At 40.0% G+C, this 17,506-nt stretch overlaps 1 protein-coding gene across 4 annotated transcripts in view; it reads left to right on the forward strand.

Annotated features, from left to right (window-relative positions):
* Positions 1 to 17,506, forward strand: part of prkcea (protein kinase C, epsilon a) — a 616,772-nt gene that overhangs the window by 491,593 nt on the left and 107,673 nt on the right. For all 4 annotated transcript variants that reach the window (XM_059985743.1, XM_059985740.1, XM_059985741.1 and 1 more), the window contains one exon: positions 9,698 to 9,852. In XM_059985743.1, coding sequence (XP_059841726.1) covers positions 9,698 to 9,852 — 155 coding nt within the window. The remainder of the gene's footprint in view (positions 1 to 9,697; positions 9,853 to 17,506) is intronic.

Consider the following 17,506-nt stretch of genomic DNA (forward strand, 5'->3'; position numbering starts at 1 on the left):
ACCAATCAGGAAGAATGCTATTTTAGTAAGGTGATTTAACGAAATGATTGATTTTGAGCAATTGTAGGAAAGCTCAAGTTAGAGCTAATTCTGGAGTGATATTCCATGTTAGAGCAATTTTTCGCTTTAGCGCGTCTAAAAAATAACTTCAGCCGCCAGTCTTCAAATCTGAATATGGATTGTAGATTTAATTTAAAATGCAGGTCTGAACTTTAGGTTCTTAAAAGCCTTGAATCACAGGCCAGACTATGCTCATTATAATTCATTTAGATGTCTGTGATGTGGGTGGGAATTGGAAGATATTAAGTTTGTGTGTAGTTTCGAAGAAAGTATTGTGGATGCATTGTAAGTATGGAATTGACCTTTAATGTTTAACACATAAATGTCAGGTAGCATTGGGCCAGCCAGATCTTTTCACTGAAAGCATGTTATTATGATATCTGCTGTATCTTGTTTTGTCAAATAAAGAGGCTGCTTCATAGCTACCACTACTTTTCTTCGGTGATTTCATTCACGCAACAACATACCATACCAGTGTGTTTTATTTAAGTAAGTAGCAAACTGAGCGCAAAGTAATGTATTGAACATAAGTGAGAGCAGAAAGAGTTTCTGAGAATATCATGCAAGTCAAGAGCTACAAATGAGGAAGACTACTTGGAGGATGAAATTCCATAGATTAGAGCTCCATGAAAACAAATTTGAAGAGATGGGGGAGACAGAGAGAAAAATGTTCCCAAAAATATAAAGACTGTAGCTTAATAATTCATATTAATGTTGAAAGGGAAATGGAAGAGAAAAAACCCCAAGAAGTATTAACATTGCAGCATAATAATCTATATTGGCATTGAAAACAATTCAGTAGTCCAACCATTCTATACCTGAAGTAGCCACCATTGCCTAAAGATGATTATTTTCAAGTTGTCAGTCATATATCTACATTGTGTGCTCATTAAAGAGTTGAAAGTTGGTAGATTTCCTTCAGTTCCCAGGATGTTAGCACTGATCTGATTTTGTATATAATCTACTTTGACCATTGCAGCTCTGACACATAACCCTCTTGAAATAAAGTTGCGCGAAGATGTAAGGGAAGGATTGGTTGACACTAAATGTGGGTTTGATTGTCGCTCATTTTCCCACAATGATCTAAGTTTGATTTTATAGTCAACCGTATCACTCCCAGTTTTCCGAGAACATGGTGGACTTTGATTCCAAGAATGCACTTTCTCACTTTATCATATGTTGGTGATCATTTACCTAAGGAACACATCAGAGTATCCAATTCTATCATCACTCAGCATCCATATTCTCATACTTTCCAATTTGCCTGCCGGATGCCCTTGGCTTTCCTCGTGTAAAAACTTGGAAAGACAAACTTGGTATTCCTTTTTTGTTTTTATTGCATGATTTGGAAGAGCTTTAAAGTGCTGTGTACCTACTTACATATTTGTGATGCTTTCTTCTAATTGGTGTATACTGATATTAGGAATGAGCAAATCACTATTAGAATTGGTTTATTACAGTCACATGTACCAAGATGCAGTGAAGAACTTGTCTGAGTACATATTATTCATACTGATTAGATCATTACACAATGCATTGAATCAGAAACAGTAACAATGCAGAATAAAATGTAACTGTGACAGGGTAAGATTAGTGCTGGACGGTGATGCCAAGAGTCCATCTTATTATACTAGAAAACCATTTAGTCATTTTATTTAGTGGGTGAAAGCTGTCTTTGTGCTTGTGAGTATTGCCTTGTGCTTGTTAGTTCATGTTTTCTGTCTTTTGCCTCTTTCACTCAATGGAAGAGGGAAAAAGAGATGAAGCCCAGGGTGGACACAGTCTTTGATTATGCTGGCTGTTTCTCTGAGGCAACGAGAAATATAGATAGAGTGCATAGTGGAGCGGCTCTGTCCACGACGTGCTGAGTCCATAACCTTCTGCATTTTGTTGCTGCAACAAGCAGAGCAATTCCCGTACCAAGCTGTTAGGCATCCAGATAAGATGCTTTCTATAGTTGTTGTCACGACACCATGTCACTGAGCTCTCTATATCTTTTCTGTACTTTAACTCGTTATCTTTTGAGATATGGCCCATGATGGTGGTATCATCTGTGAACATGTAAATGGAGTTGGAGCAGAATCTGACTGTGCAGTTATGAGTGTACAGGGAGTAGTAGGACAGCAGGCTGAGGACACATCAATGTTTTATAATGACCATGGTGGTGGTATTTTTGCCTATCCTATTGATTGTGGTCTGTTGGTCAAGAAGTCAAGGATCTAGTTGCAGGGTCTGGAGTTCGTGATGAGTTGGCTTGGAAAGAAAATTTCAAAGGTGCAACAGTAGTCAATAACTAGTGGTTGGGCATAAGTGTCTTTAATGTCCAGATGCACTAGGGGTGAGCATAGGACCATGGAGCATTTGCTGTAGACCTGTTCCAGCAGTAGACAAATTGCAGTGGATCAAGTTTGCATGGAAGGGTGGAGTCACCAGCCTCCCAAAGCACTTCATGATGTGGATGACAGAGCTACTGGGCAGTAGTTGTTAAGGCAGGTTTTCTTGTTTTTCTTTATCCAGGATGATAGGGGTCATCTTAAAGCAGGTTGGAGCCACAGATTGAAGCAGGGAAAGGTTAAAAATGTCTGCTAATCATACTACTGTAGTTTTTGGTAGGATTAACTGAATAGGTGTAAATAGAAACCATTTCATGAAAGTAAATAACAAGTACTACCATTTTGTATGAGAAAAAATTTCAAACTGTAACAACACAAAAATATCTCCAGCTCACAATGTAATGAATTTGCTCCTGTTGGGAATGTGTTTTTTTTTATTTCCGCTTTCCCTACCCAACTCAAGATTTAGAATTAGCTGCGCTGAGCTCGAGATAGAAACAGTGACATTTCTATTTCCATTCAAGTTTTAGATGGAGACTTAAAGTAATTTTATTTCTCTGTGACTTTAAGTGCAATTGTATACAAGGAGGCTCAGCCTGACAAATTTTGAAACAATCAACAGGAGCATGGGTAAAACGCTTCGTTCATTCCCAGGAACATAGTATGTAATTGAGAGCTTCAACAGAATAGTAGCTGGTCTGATTGGTGAACACTTTAAAAGGAGTGCTTTCTCAAACGCCAAATCATTGATTGGATATTCCAAAATGAGAAGACAAATCCTTAGTCTGCAGGGATAGTTTAGCTTGAAGTCACTACTCTTTAAGTTTTGCTTTTTACACATGCTGACCTAATCCATTATTGGATTAACAGTAGAAAGACATTTAAACAAAGGCCATTTTTCCCCTTTGGAGTGTTTGGGCCCTTCAGATGAGATCTGATTGCTTTTCTCACAGTCAAATTATTGTCTGGGAGATTCTACAGTACATTACCTCCTATTATCGCATAGTTCTATCCAGGACAATGAGCCAGTATAACAAATATCCAATGGTAGTTTGTTGCACTAGTTTCTGCCCAATTATAAAGCAGTGAGATCAGTACACATGTTCGTACTATGGGATTGTCCCCACAAACAAAGGCAGTGACACCCAGTAACCCTGCCAATTAAATGGCACTTGCATATAAGGACAGCAAAAGCTTCCTGGAGAATGGTTTCCACTCGCAGCTTCAGACCAAATTTGCTGCCAACAGCAAATATAAACAGTGCACATTGGCAGCACTTAAGTCAGATCTGCCATTTCAGGTCTAGTCTGGGCAGGCTGAGCTGACAGCCAGCCCATTCACCCAATAATACAGCTTCATTATAACTGGACTTGAAGATCTACCCCCCCCCCTAAACAATATAAAAATAAAACTCAATAGTTGCTGTGTTAGAAGTTGTCCAGCACTCTGATCACCCTGCATAACAGTAATGTAAAACAAACAAGTCCAAAAGGCAAAATTAAGAGTGACGTCAGTAGGTTTTCCTTCACACATGGCAATCAGTCTAGGACTGTGGAGGGAAAAAATGTAGCAAATATTTGCTTTTACAAATATTGACCAAGTACGTACTTAATGACTTTTCTCCCCCTTGTTTAGTTTTTCATCCTGTAACATGGTACTTTGAATTTTTAAATTTCGGATTCCCTCACTGGACTATCAGATTGTGTCTTTGGAGCAATCAGTTAGAACATAACATAATAAAGGACCCTTCGATCCACAATGTCTCTGACAGTCATGATACCAATTTAAACTAATCCACCTGTCTGCATGTGGTCCTTTTCCTTCCATTCCCCACCATTTTTTGTGTGTCTTCTTCAAGCTTTGTACCTCTCACTTTAAAATGATATCCTCAATTATTTAAAATTGAGTTACTTTGTGGTGTAGGCTCTCCTTTTCCAGAAACAGGCCCATCAGTCCATCTTATCAGTGCCTAATTGTTATTCTGCCTAATCTCATTGACCTGTGCCTGCACCATAGCCTTCTATGCCACTCCCATCTATTATTTATCCAGACTTCTCTTAAATATTGCAATCAAACCAGCACCTACCAGTTCTGCTCGGAGCTCGTTCCACACTCGCACCACCTTCTGAGCTTAGTTCCCTTTAAATATTTCACAACCTCAGTGGAAAAAGCCTGTTTGCATTTTTCCTAGCTATACCCCTCATTATTCTGCATACATCTATCATATCTCCCTTCATTCTCTCATCTTTTCAACCTTTCCCTATGACTCAGGTCCTCACGTGCCAGCAACATCCTTACAAGTAGTCTCTGTATTCTTTTGAACTTATTGATACCTTTACGTTAGGTAGGTGACCAGGATCTCACACAACACTCAAACTCCGTATCATCACCACCTTGTACATCTTCAACATAACATTCCAACTCATGTACGAAGTACTTTGATTTATGAAGGTCAATGTGGCTAAAGCTCGCTTTATAATCTTATCTACCTGTGATGCCACTTTTAAGGAATTCTGGATCTGTAGTCTCAGCTCCCTTTGTTCTAGCACGCTCTTCTGTGTCCTACTGTTCTTTGTGTAAATCCTACACTCTTTAGTCCTCTGAAAGTACAGTCCCTCACGTTTGTCTGCATGAAATTCCATCTCCCATTTTTCAGTCCATTTTTCCATGTGGTTTAGATCCCTCTTCCTTGCTGTCCATTTTGACTGCAGTCCTGATATCAACAGCAGATTTGCTGATCCAGTGGACCATACTATCATCCAAACTTTGAATGTAGATGACAAACAATAGTGCACCCAGCACTGAACTTGCAGCACACCACTAGACACAGGCCTCCAGTCAGAGAGACAGCCATTCTACCACTCTCTGGTTTCTCCTGCGAAGCTAACATTTAATTCGTTTTACTACTTTATCCTGAATGCCAAGCAACTGAACCACCTTCTGGACCAGACTTCTGTGTAGGACTTTTGTCAAAGGCCTTGCTAAGGTCCATGTGGACAACGTCCACTGCCTTTCCCCTATGAATGTTCCTGGTAACTTTTTTGAAAAACTCTTTAACATTGTTTGATAATGACTTACCATGCTCAAAACCATACTAACTATCCCTAATCGGTTCCTCTCTTCAGATTCTTATCCTATCCCTGATTTTAGGACATAGTTATTCTATCCCCTAGAATACCTTCCGATCATTTATCCACAACTGACATCAGGCTCACTGGCCTACCATTTCGCAATTTACTCTTAGAGACTTTCATGAACAACAGAACAGCAATTGTCCAATCCTCCAGCACCTTACCTGGAGATAAGAACATTTTTAAATAACTGACCGGACCCTTACAATTTAAGTATTTGCCTCCCATGAGCTCCAATGACACTCATTCTCATAGAATCATGGAGAAGCACAGCACTGAAACAGGCTCATTGGCCCATCTAGTCCATGCCGAAACCATTTAAGCTGCTTACTCCCATTGACCTGCACCAGGACCATAACCCTCTGTATCCCTACTATCCATGTACCTATCCAAACTTCGCTTAAACGTTGAAACTGAGCTTGCATGGACCACTTGTGCTGGCAGCTCATTCCACACTCTCATGACCCTCTGAGTGAAGAATTTTCACCTCATGTTCCCCTTAAATATCCCACCTCTCACCATTAAGCCATGACCTCTGGTTGTAGTCCCACACAACCTCAGTGGAAAAAGCATCCTTGCATTTACCCTATCTAAACCCCTCATTATTTTGTACACCATTATCAAATTTCCTCTGAATCTTCTATGTTCCAAAGAATCAAACCTATTCAGCCTTTCCTTATAACCCAGGTCTCCCAGACTCAGCAAACATACTTGTAAATGTTGTCTGCACTTTTTCAACCTTGTTTACATCTTTCTTATAGGTGGGTGGTCAAAACTGCACACAATACAACAATTATTGAACAAGTTAGGTCTTTATTCTTTGGAGCATAGAAGGTTGAGGGGCGACTTGATAGAGGTATTTAAAATTATCAGGGGGATAAATAGAGTTGATGTGGATAGGCTTTTTCCATTGAGAGTAGGGGAGATTCAAACCAGAGGACATGAGTTGAGAGTTAGTGGGCAAAATTTTAGGGGTAACACAAGGAGGAACTTCTTTACTCAGAGAGTGGTAGCTGTGTGGAACGAGCTTCCAGTAGAAGTGGTACAGGCAGGTTCAATATTGTCATTTAAAGTAAAATTGGATAGGTATATCGACAGGAAAGGAATGGAGGGTTATGGGCTAAGTGCAAGTCGGTGGGACAAGGTGAGAGTACGTGTTTGGCACGGACTAGAAGGGCCGAGATGGCCTGTTTCCGTGCTGTAATTGTTATATGGTTATACTCCAAGTAAGGCTTCACCAATATCTTATACAACTTCAACATACTATCCATCTTCGCTACTCCATACATTAATTTATGAAGGCCAAAGTGCCAAAAGCTTTCTTTATGATCCCATCTACTGTGCCACAACTTTCAATGAATTATGTACCTGCATTCCCAGGCCCCTTTGTTCCACTATACTCCAACCATCCACTGTGTAAGACCTACCCTGGTTGGTCCTACTGTAGTCTTAAAACCTCACACTCACCTGCATTAAATTCCATCTGCCATTTTTCTCCTCTACTCCTCTACTCCATGGCCTCCTCTACTGTCAAGATGAAGCCACACTCAGGTTGGAGGAACAACACCTTATATACCGGCTGGGTAGCCTCCAACCTGATGGCATGAACGTTGACTTCTCTAACTTCCGTTAATGCCCCTCCTCCCCTTCTTACCCCATCCCTGATATATTTTTCCCCCTCCCTTTTTTTCCTTTCTCTCTCTGCCCATCACTCTGCCTGTTCTACACCTCCCTCTGGTGCTCCTCCCTCCCCCTTTCTTTCTCCGTAGGCCTCCCGTCCCATGATCCTTTCCCTTCTCTAGCTCTGTATTCCTTTTGCCAATCACTTTTCTGGCTCTCAGCTTCACCCCACCCCCTCCAGACTTCTCCAATCATTTCGCATTTTCCTCTCCCCCTCCTACTTTCAAATCTCTTACTATTTTTCCTTTCAGTTAGTCCTGACGAAGGGTCTCAGCCTGAAACGTCGACTGTGCTTCTCCCTATAGATGCTGCCTGGCCTGCTGCGTTCCACCAGCATTTTGTGTGTGTTGCCATTTTTCTGTCCACTTTTTCAGCTGATGCAGATCCCTCTGCAAGCCATCATAGACTTCCTCACTGTCCACTGCACCCCTAATCTTGGTGTCATCCACAAATTTGCTGATCCAGTTAACCAAATTATTATCCAGACCATTGATATAGATGGCAAGCAACAATGGATCCAGCACCAACCCTCTGCTACCAGTCTCTGGCTTCTCCCACAAAGCCAATGTTTAATCCAATTTACTACTTCATCCTGAATGCTGAGTGACTGTATCTTCTTGACCGCCCTCCCTGCGGGACCTTGTCAAATGCCTTACTAAAATCCACATAGACAACATACACTGCCTTGCCTTCATCCAGTTTCCTGGTAACTTCCTCGAAAGTCTCTAAGGTTGGTTAGACGTGACCTACTACACATGAAGACAAGTTAAATATCTTTCATCAGTTCATGTCTACTTATATAACTGGTCCCTTAGAATACTTTGCAATAACTTTCCCACACCTGATGTCACACTCACTGGCAAACAATTTCCTGGTTTCTCTTTGGAGCCCTTTTTAAACAGCAGAACAACGTTGACTATCCTCCAATCTTCTGGTACCTCTCATGCCACTAAGGATCTTATAAATATTTCTGCTATTTCTGCACTTGCTTCCCATAGGGTCCCAGGGATCACCCTGTCAGGCCCTGGGGGTTTGCTGACCCTGATTTGCCTCAGGGTAGCAAACACCTCCTCTTCTGTAATTCTGTACAGGATCCATGAAGTTGATTTTGCTTTGCCTCACTTCTATAGACTCTGTATCCATATCCTGAGTAAATAAAAATGGAAAGAATGCACTTAAGATCTCTGCCATCTGTTTGGGCTCAATACTTGAATTACCATTCTGAGCTTCCAGAAGACTAATTTTGTCCCTTGCAATCATTTTGCTCTTAACCTACTTTAGGATTCACCTTATCTGCAAAGGAAAGTTCATACCTTTTTTTTTAGCCTTCCTGATTTCTTTCTTAAATGTTCTCTTGCATTTCTCATACTCCATAAACACTCATTTATTCCTACGTGCCTATACCTGCGATGCACCTCATTTTTTCTCTTAACCAGGGCTTCAATATCTGTTGAAAACCAGGGTTCCTTACACTGGCCCTGGATATTTATTCTCTCTCAAATGCACAATCAACCCTTCATCTTTTCTCTCTTATTGAGACGAAATGGTAAATCTGGGTAGCCAGTTAGCCTATCAGCTTACCTTTCATATATGCAGAAACTTGGAGAAACCAGCAGAAACAGAGTCACGGGGAGTATGTCAACACACACACACACACACACACACACAGATAGCATCCAATATCTGAACCAAACCATGGTGCCTGGGCAGCAAAATGATTAACGTGCCTCTGTAGATACTGATGAGTTTACAGACAAGTAAATTATTTAAAAGATTGTGATTTAAAAAGAGTAGCTTCAGAGGTAAGACTTTGGCTGACCACCAATATTTTCTGAAGGGGATTTTGGGGACAGCAATCAAATGTGGTCTTTCATTAACCATCTCTCACAAAAGGTAAAAATTTAAATAATCACTGATCGGAATCCTATCAGCTTTTGGTAGAGGAAAATAAGGTGGGGATACTTTGATAGGGTTTGTATGTTTTTAAAATGCATCCTGATAAACTGTGAAGTCCTTTAGATTGACTCAATTTTATGCAACAGTGACTCTGAAAAGATTGAAGAGTCAATGCTACTTGGTATGGTGGTTCACACTGGTGTGCTTTTGAACTTTATTTTTCCTTTGTCAGCAGTGAATTGATTCTTCTCCACAGGTGTTTAGTTGTCAAAGATCAAAGTAAATTTATTATCAAAGTACATATTTTCCTGCAGGCATTCCCAGTAAGTTCAAGGAAAGACAATAGAATCAATGAAAAACTGCACACAACAAATAACCAATGTGCAAAATACAACAAATTGTGCAATTTACAAAAAAAGAGAATACAAAATAATAATAATAATAATAAATATTATTTCAGAGTTGTAGAATCCTTGAAAGTGAGTCCATAGGTTGTGAAATCAGTTCAGTATTGGGGTAGGTGAAGTTATACACAGAACAATCACTTGTAGTGCTTTAAGAATTTTAACAAAAAATACTCTTTTCCCCTTCATTTAGGATCGCCTTTTTTTCGTCATGGAATACGTAAATGGAGGCGATTTAATGTTTCAGATTCAACGTTCCCGCAAGTTTGATGAAGCTCGATCAAGGTTTTATGCAGCAGAGGTCACTTCAGCACTGATGTTTCTTCACCAAAATGGCGTCATCTACAGGTACTTGCTGAAACAGAACAGCTGGGGTTCATGGTTAATTTGACCAGAATGTGTTCATATCTTAGCAACAAGTTTGGGTTGAAGCGTGATGCCTCCGCTTTCCTTCTTGTTGAGACATGTGTCTGTGCTGTTTTCCTTAAGCTTGTCATTCAGAAGTTTGTGTTTGAATAGCACCAGAAGCTGCAGTCAGATATGATGCCAGACTTTTATTCTGATGCATTTAGAACTTTTACAAAATGTTTGGCAGAGCTTGACCCTCTACTAATCTGCCAGCTGAATGATACAATACCTTTACTTTCTCCATCAATCCAGTTCAGACTACTAAAGGGCCTTTTATTTCCCACCGCCCACTACCCCCTCCCTCCCTCTCCCTATTCTCCAAAAAAACTGTTGTGCCATTTCTTTTGTTTATTTGAGATGTCCTCTTGTTGGTTGAATAGGGATAACAGTCACAGGATACTTGTTTCTTCCATGTGTTTCTCCGTAGTTGAGAGCACAGTGTGAGTCATTGACAGGATGTGGCTGCTAGTGAAGTCAGAAAAACTGCTATGTAAGCAGCCAAAATTCCATGTTTTACCTCCAAAATAAGCTGAACTCACAATACAAGATTTTTTAAAAGTTATTGTAAAATTCCATGTACACAAGAATAAACTAGATCAAAAATTATTTTTCAAGGTAAGGGAAAGTTTCGGGGAAAAATTTTCTAAACTATTTTCTCAATGGCTGCTGAGGGGAAGTCCATTTTTGTACTGTTATTAATGTCATTGCTGCTTCACAGAGGCCATTCATTCCACATCCATTTGCCCCAGCGCTATTCCAATCCTCTCAGCAATCATGCACCCAGAATCACTTCCTTCATTTCAGTGAGGTCTACAACCTTGTTCTATCTTGCAGTCAAATTCAGTGCTGCCTAAACACACAGAATATTTCTCTGAACACTATTAATTCATACCAAAGTACAGTTACATTTCGCATTGCAGAATTGAACTGACCTTCTGTTAATCCTGGGGCAAAAGGTGAGAGGGATGTTGGTAACTCATAAACAGAAACTTAAAAGTCGGATCAGTTTTAGTAAGTTTCACACTGAGTATAGACACATAAACTCAAAACACAATGAGACGACTGAGAGCATTGATCTATTTCAAGCAGAACTGACTCACTTGTATTCTTAGTACTTCCTTTATCATATAAGCATGCCTTGATCTATCTCTACACTTTTCATAAAATTAAAATATTTGTGCCACATTTAATAGCAATGAGGCATTTGAATTAAAACAATGCATCTGCCCCGCAAGTCTTATCAAAAATACTGATGAATAAATATTAATCTGTTTTGAATCTCCCCATGATATTACTCCATTTTTAGCCTAAAATATCTTCCAGTCCTCCTCAAGGATTATGTGTTTTCCAGTTCAAGTCAAGTTAGAGTTCCCTCTTTTCAATTCAATGAACAAATTCTAAATCCAAGCAAGCTATCCCTTTTCTCCAGAATTCTCTTGCTAAGCTCAAGTCTTGCTTACCCCTCCTCACCTTTATGAATGGGAACTCATCTGTTGTCACAGTTTCCATTAATTATCTCCCACTCCCTGCCTTGTTTCATTCAACCTCCAATGATGCCCCTCACAACATTTATATGTGAAAGTGAAGTCATTTATATAAGTATGTACTGAAGAGAAAAAGTTTGTTCTAACTTGTTTAGTTGTCTGGCATGACCAAAATAACATTCCTTGTAGTTCTGCAAGGTGTTTATACATATTACGTTCATGATGCCTGTAAAAATATAAGAAAGTTACAAATCACCTCCGTGTTTGATAGTTTTAAATGTAGTCCAATAATATTGAACTAACTTTTAACTATCAAACTCTGTATTTGTATCTGTTAAATAGAAATTGGGATTAAATTTTGATCAATAGATGTTTGTTTATAAGAACATGGACTCAAAACTGCGGCATTTAACAAGAATTCTCTGTCCTTTATTCCACCATATACTGTTTAGTTTCATTACATTTTATAGATGGTGTACAGAATAATATTTCCACTAATTGAATTCACTTTATTTCTTACATCCTTCACATACATGAGGAATAAAAATCTTTATGTTATGTCTCCATCTAAATGTGCCATGTGCAAACATTGTAATTTATAATAATTTCCAATAAGTAGAACAGTCAATGTAATATAGAGTACACTCAAATCACCGCGAGTTTATCAGTCTGATGGCCTGCTGGAAGAAGCTGTCCCGGAGCCTGTTGGTCCTGGCTTTTATGCTGCGGTACCGTTTCCTGGATGGTAGCAGCTGGAACAGATTGTGGGTGGGATGATTTATGGGAAGATTATCCCATAATCTATATATGGGATAGATTAAATCTGAAGTTCAAAGGTGCAAAGATACATATCCTCAAACTTATAAAATTACTTATCCCCCCCTTGATTAGTAGTGAGCATTCAGGGATGAACTGTATTACATTATTGCCAAGGGTAGTCTTTGCCTCAAACTCATTTTCAGTAAAGGTAGCTAACTTAATTACTGTATAGGTGGGGTTCCTGACCTGGGATTCATGGACCCCTCAGTTAATGGTAAGGGTCTATAGGTTATTCTGACTAACGTCTATGAGGATAACTAAATAATAGAGTGATTCATTCATAAAGTGTGAGAGGATAGGGTGAGATGGGTGAATCAAACAGCATAGAAGCAGGCTCTTCAGTTCACTGAGTCCAGATCATCTATCAGCGACTTGTTTACAATAAAAATAAAACATTACTGCATTTTAATCTCGCCACATTTCCTTCAACATCCTTCCCCAGTTTCTACCACTTACCTCTACATTTTGAGGCTTTGCTAACTTTACCAAAAGTAGTCATGTCCCATTGGATGATGTCCACCTAGGACTTGGGTCATACTGTCTCAATCTGGCCAACATTACAAGTTCTTTGACTCCCAACTCTGCAATATTAATCTGGAGTCTTCTCCTTCTCATCATCATTAAACTTGAGGAAAAGTCATACAGTACAGAATCAGGCCCTGAGGCCCACCAGGACCATGCCATCCATTTTGTCTGTATATACCAGCATCATGTGCCTGCTTCATTCTATACCCTGCCTATCTAAATACTGTCCAAATACCTCTTAAAGTTTCTAATTGTATTTGATTCCACCAACTCTCTTTTCTGGATTCTCTGTGTAAATCCCCTTTAAATCTTCTACCACTCACCTTAGAACTATTCTGTCAAGGTTTGATGCTCTCTACCATAGCTAAAAAAAAAGATGTTGACATCTTTTGTGCCTCTTATAAGCTCATATACTTTTATCAGGTTGTCCCTCAGCCTCTTTCTCTCCAAGAAAAACAAGCCCAGCCTATCAAATATTTTTCCATATTTGAAAGTCCTCCAATTGAGACAATATCTGGTGAACGTATCTCGCATACTCACCAGCACAAACATGTCCTTTCTGTTGTATGGCAACAGGAACTGCACACAATACCCCAAGTGTGGCTAACCAGTTATATAGTTGTGTCATAATGTCTCATCTGTAACATTCTCTGTATGACCTATAGAGGTAGGAATATCATATTCCTTCTTCTCCATCCTGTCTAACTGTGTTGCTATTTTCAGGGAACTATGGACTTGGTCTCTCTGTGTAGCAACATTCATTTGTACACCACTTCTGTTTAACTTCCCAAACTACATTACCTCATAGTTTGGATTAAATTTCATCTGCGAACACTCCGCATAGTTTTTCAGCTGACCTGTATCCTGCTGTAGCCTGAGATTACATTATTAACTGCAAACTCATTAATCACTCCTCCATTCTTTATTCTAAATCATTACTATATATCACACACAGCAAAGGACCTAAAACCAATTCCTGTGATACACCAGTACTTACATACTTCCAATAAGTAAAGCATCATTCCATTACTAACCCTGGCTTCCTAAGATCCAGCAAATGTTGCATCCTGTTATCCAATTTATCATGTGATTTTTTTTCGACTAGCCTAACACGTGGGGCCTTGTCAAATGGTTTACTGAATAACAATAGACAATAGGTGCAGAGGTAGACCATTCGGCCCTTCAAGCCTGCACCGCTATTCTGAGATCATGGCTGATCATCTACTATCAATACCCGGTTCCTGCCTTGTCCCCATATCCCTTGATTCCCCTATCCATAAGATGCCTTCCCTTTCCCTTTCGTCAATGTCTTTGGTTACCTCTTCTTTGGTATCTATTATCTCCACATCCCAGACAATCCAAAGTACGTCCAGCTCTAGTTCCAGTTCCATAATGAAGTCAGCCATGAGCGGCAGCAGGGTAAACTTTCTGGGTGAAATTATCAGGGACACTGGTCGTCTCCCTGATGTCCAAAATCTGCAGGAAGAGCATGTCACTCCCACAAACTGCCATCACACCTACTTTACTAGGAAAAGTAATTCTAAGGAATACCTTATCTGCCCTTAGCTGTACAACTGCTTAGCTTCCTCTCACCAGTCACAGCTAAATTATGGCTACTCCCAAAAAGGGCCATTTCACTAGAGCTTGTTTTCCTTTTATACCATATCAGAATCAGAACTACGTTTATTATCACTGGCGTGTGACGTGAAATTTGTTAACTTAGCAGCAGCAGTTCAATGCAATACATAATCTAGCAGAGAAAAAATAATAATAATAATAAATAAAATAATAAAAAAATAAGCAAGTAAATCAATTACTTTATATTGAATAGATTAAAAAATGTGCAAAAACAGAAATATTGTATGTAACGCTCACGCTATCGGCTGATGTATGTCTAGGGGAAAATCCGTCCACCAGCCAGACCGTGTCTCCCGTATGTGTGGATGCTGTGAAGTGCACACTGGTATAAACTCGCACACACAATATCAGACCGCACACCATGTACGATTACAGAATACACTTCATAAATCTTACTAGAACTAGGTAATTAGTAGTGATACAATATATATAAAAAAAAGAAAAGGCACCAAAACTTATCAGAGTTCAGTCAATTCATGCACAACCGTTGGAGCTCAATTATCAAAGTCTTCGGTCCACTATTCGATCTTCTCTGAGCTCCTCGACCCGCCACCTAGGACCAACCTTGGTGGTCGACCAGAGCGCATCCAGCACATCCTCCTTCTTCGGTTCTCCTCTCCGAAAACTCGGGCACTCTCTCTAGGTTCCCACACTTACAGTTAGAACAACATTGCTACCATTGGTTAGTTTTCCCGTTATCAATAATTATAAACCAAACATTCCAACTAAACAGAGCATTACCTCATCAGTTACCTACAAAGAAGCCATTTCATTATCACTCTACAGAGAAGCCATTTTATATATGCAGTTCATAATCTGAGAACCCTACATGTATATTTAAAAAAAGTAAGGTAATGTCCAAAGATTCAATGTCCATTTGGGAATCAGATGGCAGCAGGGAAGAAGCTGTTCTTGAATCACTGAGTGTGTGCCTTCAGGCTTCTGTACCTCCTACCTGATGGTAACAGTGAGAAAAGGGCATGCCCTGGTGCTGGAGGTCCTTAATAATGGACGCTGCCTTTCTGAGACACCGCTTCTTAAAGATGTCCTGGGTATTTTATAGGCTAGTACCCAAGGTGGAGCTGAACTTGTATTGCACAGCAGTACACTTCAATACACAATAATAAAAAGCTATAAATAATAAAAATAAATATATTTAAAAACTATATTTACTAAGTAGTGCAAAAAGAGAGCAAAAAGATAAAACAAAAATAATTGAGGTATTGTAGATGGGTTTATAGCCCATTGAGAAATCTGATGGCGAAGCAGAAGAAGCTGCCCTGAAAACATTGAGTGTGTATCTTTAGGCTCCTGTAACACACCCTTGACGGTAGCAATGGGAAGAGGGCATATCCTGAGTAATGAGGGTCCTTAATGATTGATGCTGCCTTTTTGAGGCATCGCCTTCACTCGGTGCTGGGGAGACTGGTGCCCATGATGGAGCTGGCTGAATTAACAACTTTCTGCAGCTTTTTCTGTTCCTATGCTGTTTCTCTTCCATATCAGTTGGTGATACAGCCATTTACAATGCTCTCAACGATACATCTGGCATGCATCCAATTACATCTCTTCCTTCAACTGGAATTGTTTTTTCACTCTTAAAGTAGCTTTCCATAGTTTGTACCTGGACTTTTTGTATAGTTCCGGATCATTGGATATGAATATCACAGATCTGACCCACAGCAAATGACAAATCTCCTGGTTCAATCTCATCTTCTAGTTTGGGTACTAATCTTCTATCTGCATGATAGGAATAGAAGTACAGCCAGGTGATCGGACTTTCTACGTACAGGTGTGAGATGGCAAGGTAAGCGTTCTTGATGGTGGTATAACAGTGGTCAAGTGTTTCAGCACCTGATTCAACAGATGATATGTTGGTGGTAGCTGTTCAGAGAAGTCTTCAAGTTAGCCTGGTTGAAATCCCCCGCAGTGATTGGGAAGGCATGAGCCTGCATTGTTTCCTGACTGCTGATCACAGTACTTAGCTCCTCCAGATCCTGCCTGACGTTGGCCAAAGGCGGAGTGTACACTACTACCAGGACAATGGCGGAAGACTCCCTCAGCAGATAAAATGGATGACACGACCACAAGGTGTTCCAGGTCGGGTGAACAGGATGAAGGCAGAACTGCCACATCTGTGCACCATGATGAGTTTCTCATCAGAATCAGAAAGCAGGTTTAATATCTCTGGCATATGTCATGAAATTTGTGCAGTACATTGCAGTAATAATAATAAAATCAATAAATAACGAGAAGTGTCAAAAATTAAACAAATTAAGTAGTACAAAAAGAGGGGAAGATTAGTAAGGTCGTGTTCATGGCTTTGTTCTCCTTTCAGTAATCTGATGGTGGAGGGGAAGACGCTGTTCCTGAAACATTGAATTTGTGTCTTCAGGCTCTTGTACCTCCTCCCTGATGCCAGCATTGGAAGAGGGCATGTCGTGGATGCTAGGGGTCCTTAATGATGGATTCTGCCTTTCAGGGACATTGCTTTTCGAAAGTGTCCTCAGTGCTGGGGTGACTAGTATCAATGATGGAGCTGACTGAGTTTACACCTTCTGCAGCCTTTTCCGATCCTATGCAGTCGGCCCTCCATACCAGATAGTGATGCAACCAATTAGAATGCTCTCAGCAGTATACCTAGAAATTTGCAAGTGTCTTTGGTAATATACCAATTCTCCTCAAACATGAACTATAGCTGTTGTCATGCCTTCTTTGTAATTGCATCAATATGTTGGGCCTGGGATAGATCCTTAGAGATGTTGACACTCAGGAACTTGAAACTGCTCACCCTTTCCACTACTGATCCCTCGCTGAGGTCTGGTGTGTGTTTCCTCTACTTCCCCTTCCTGAAGTCCACATTCAATTCCTTGGTCGTAATAATGTTGAGTGCAGAATTGTTGTTGTGGCAGTACTCAACCAAATGATCTATCTTGCTGCTGTATGCCATCTCGGCATCATCTGAAATTCTGCTAACAATAGTTGCCTCATCAGCAAATTTATAGATGGTGTTTGAGCTGTGCCTAGCCACACAATCGTGGGTTTAGAGAGAGCAGAGAAATGGGCAAAGCACACATCCTTGAGATGCACCATTGTTGATTGTCAGTGAGGAGGGGAGATATTATTTC

Source organism: Hypanus sabinus, chromosome 12 (genome assembly GCF_030144855.1).
Source record: "Hypanus sabinus isolate sHypSab1 chromosome 12, sHypSab1.hap1, whole genome shotgun sequence".
NCBI classification, from domain to species: domain Eukaryota; kingdom Metazoa; phylum Chordata; class Chondrichthyes; order Myliobatiformes; family Dasyatidae; genus Hypanus; species Hypanus sabinus.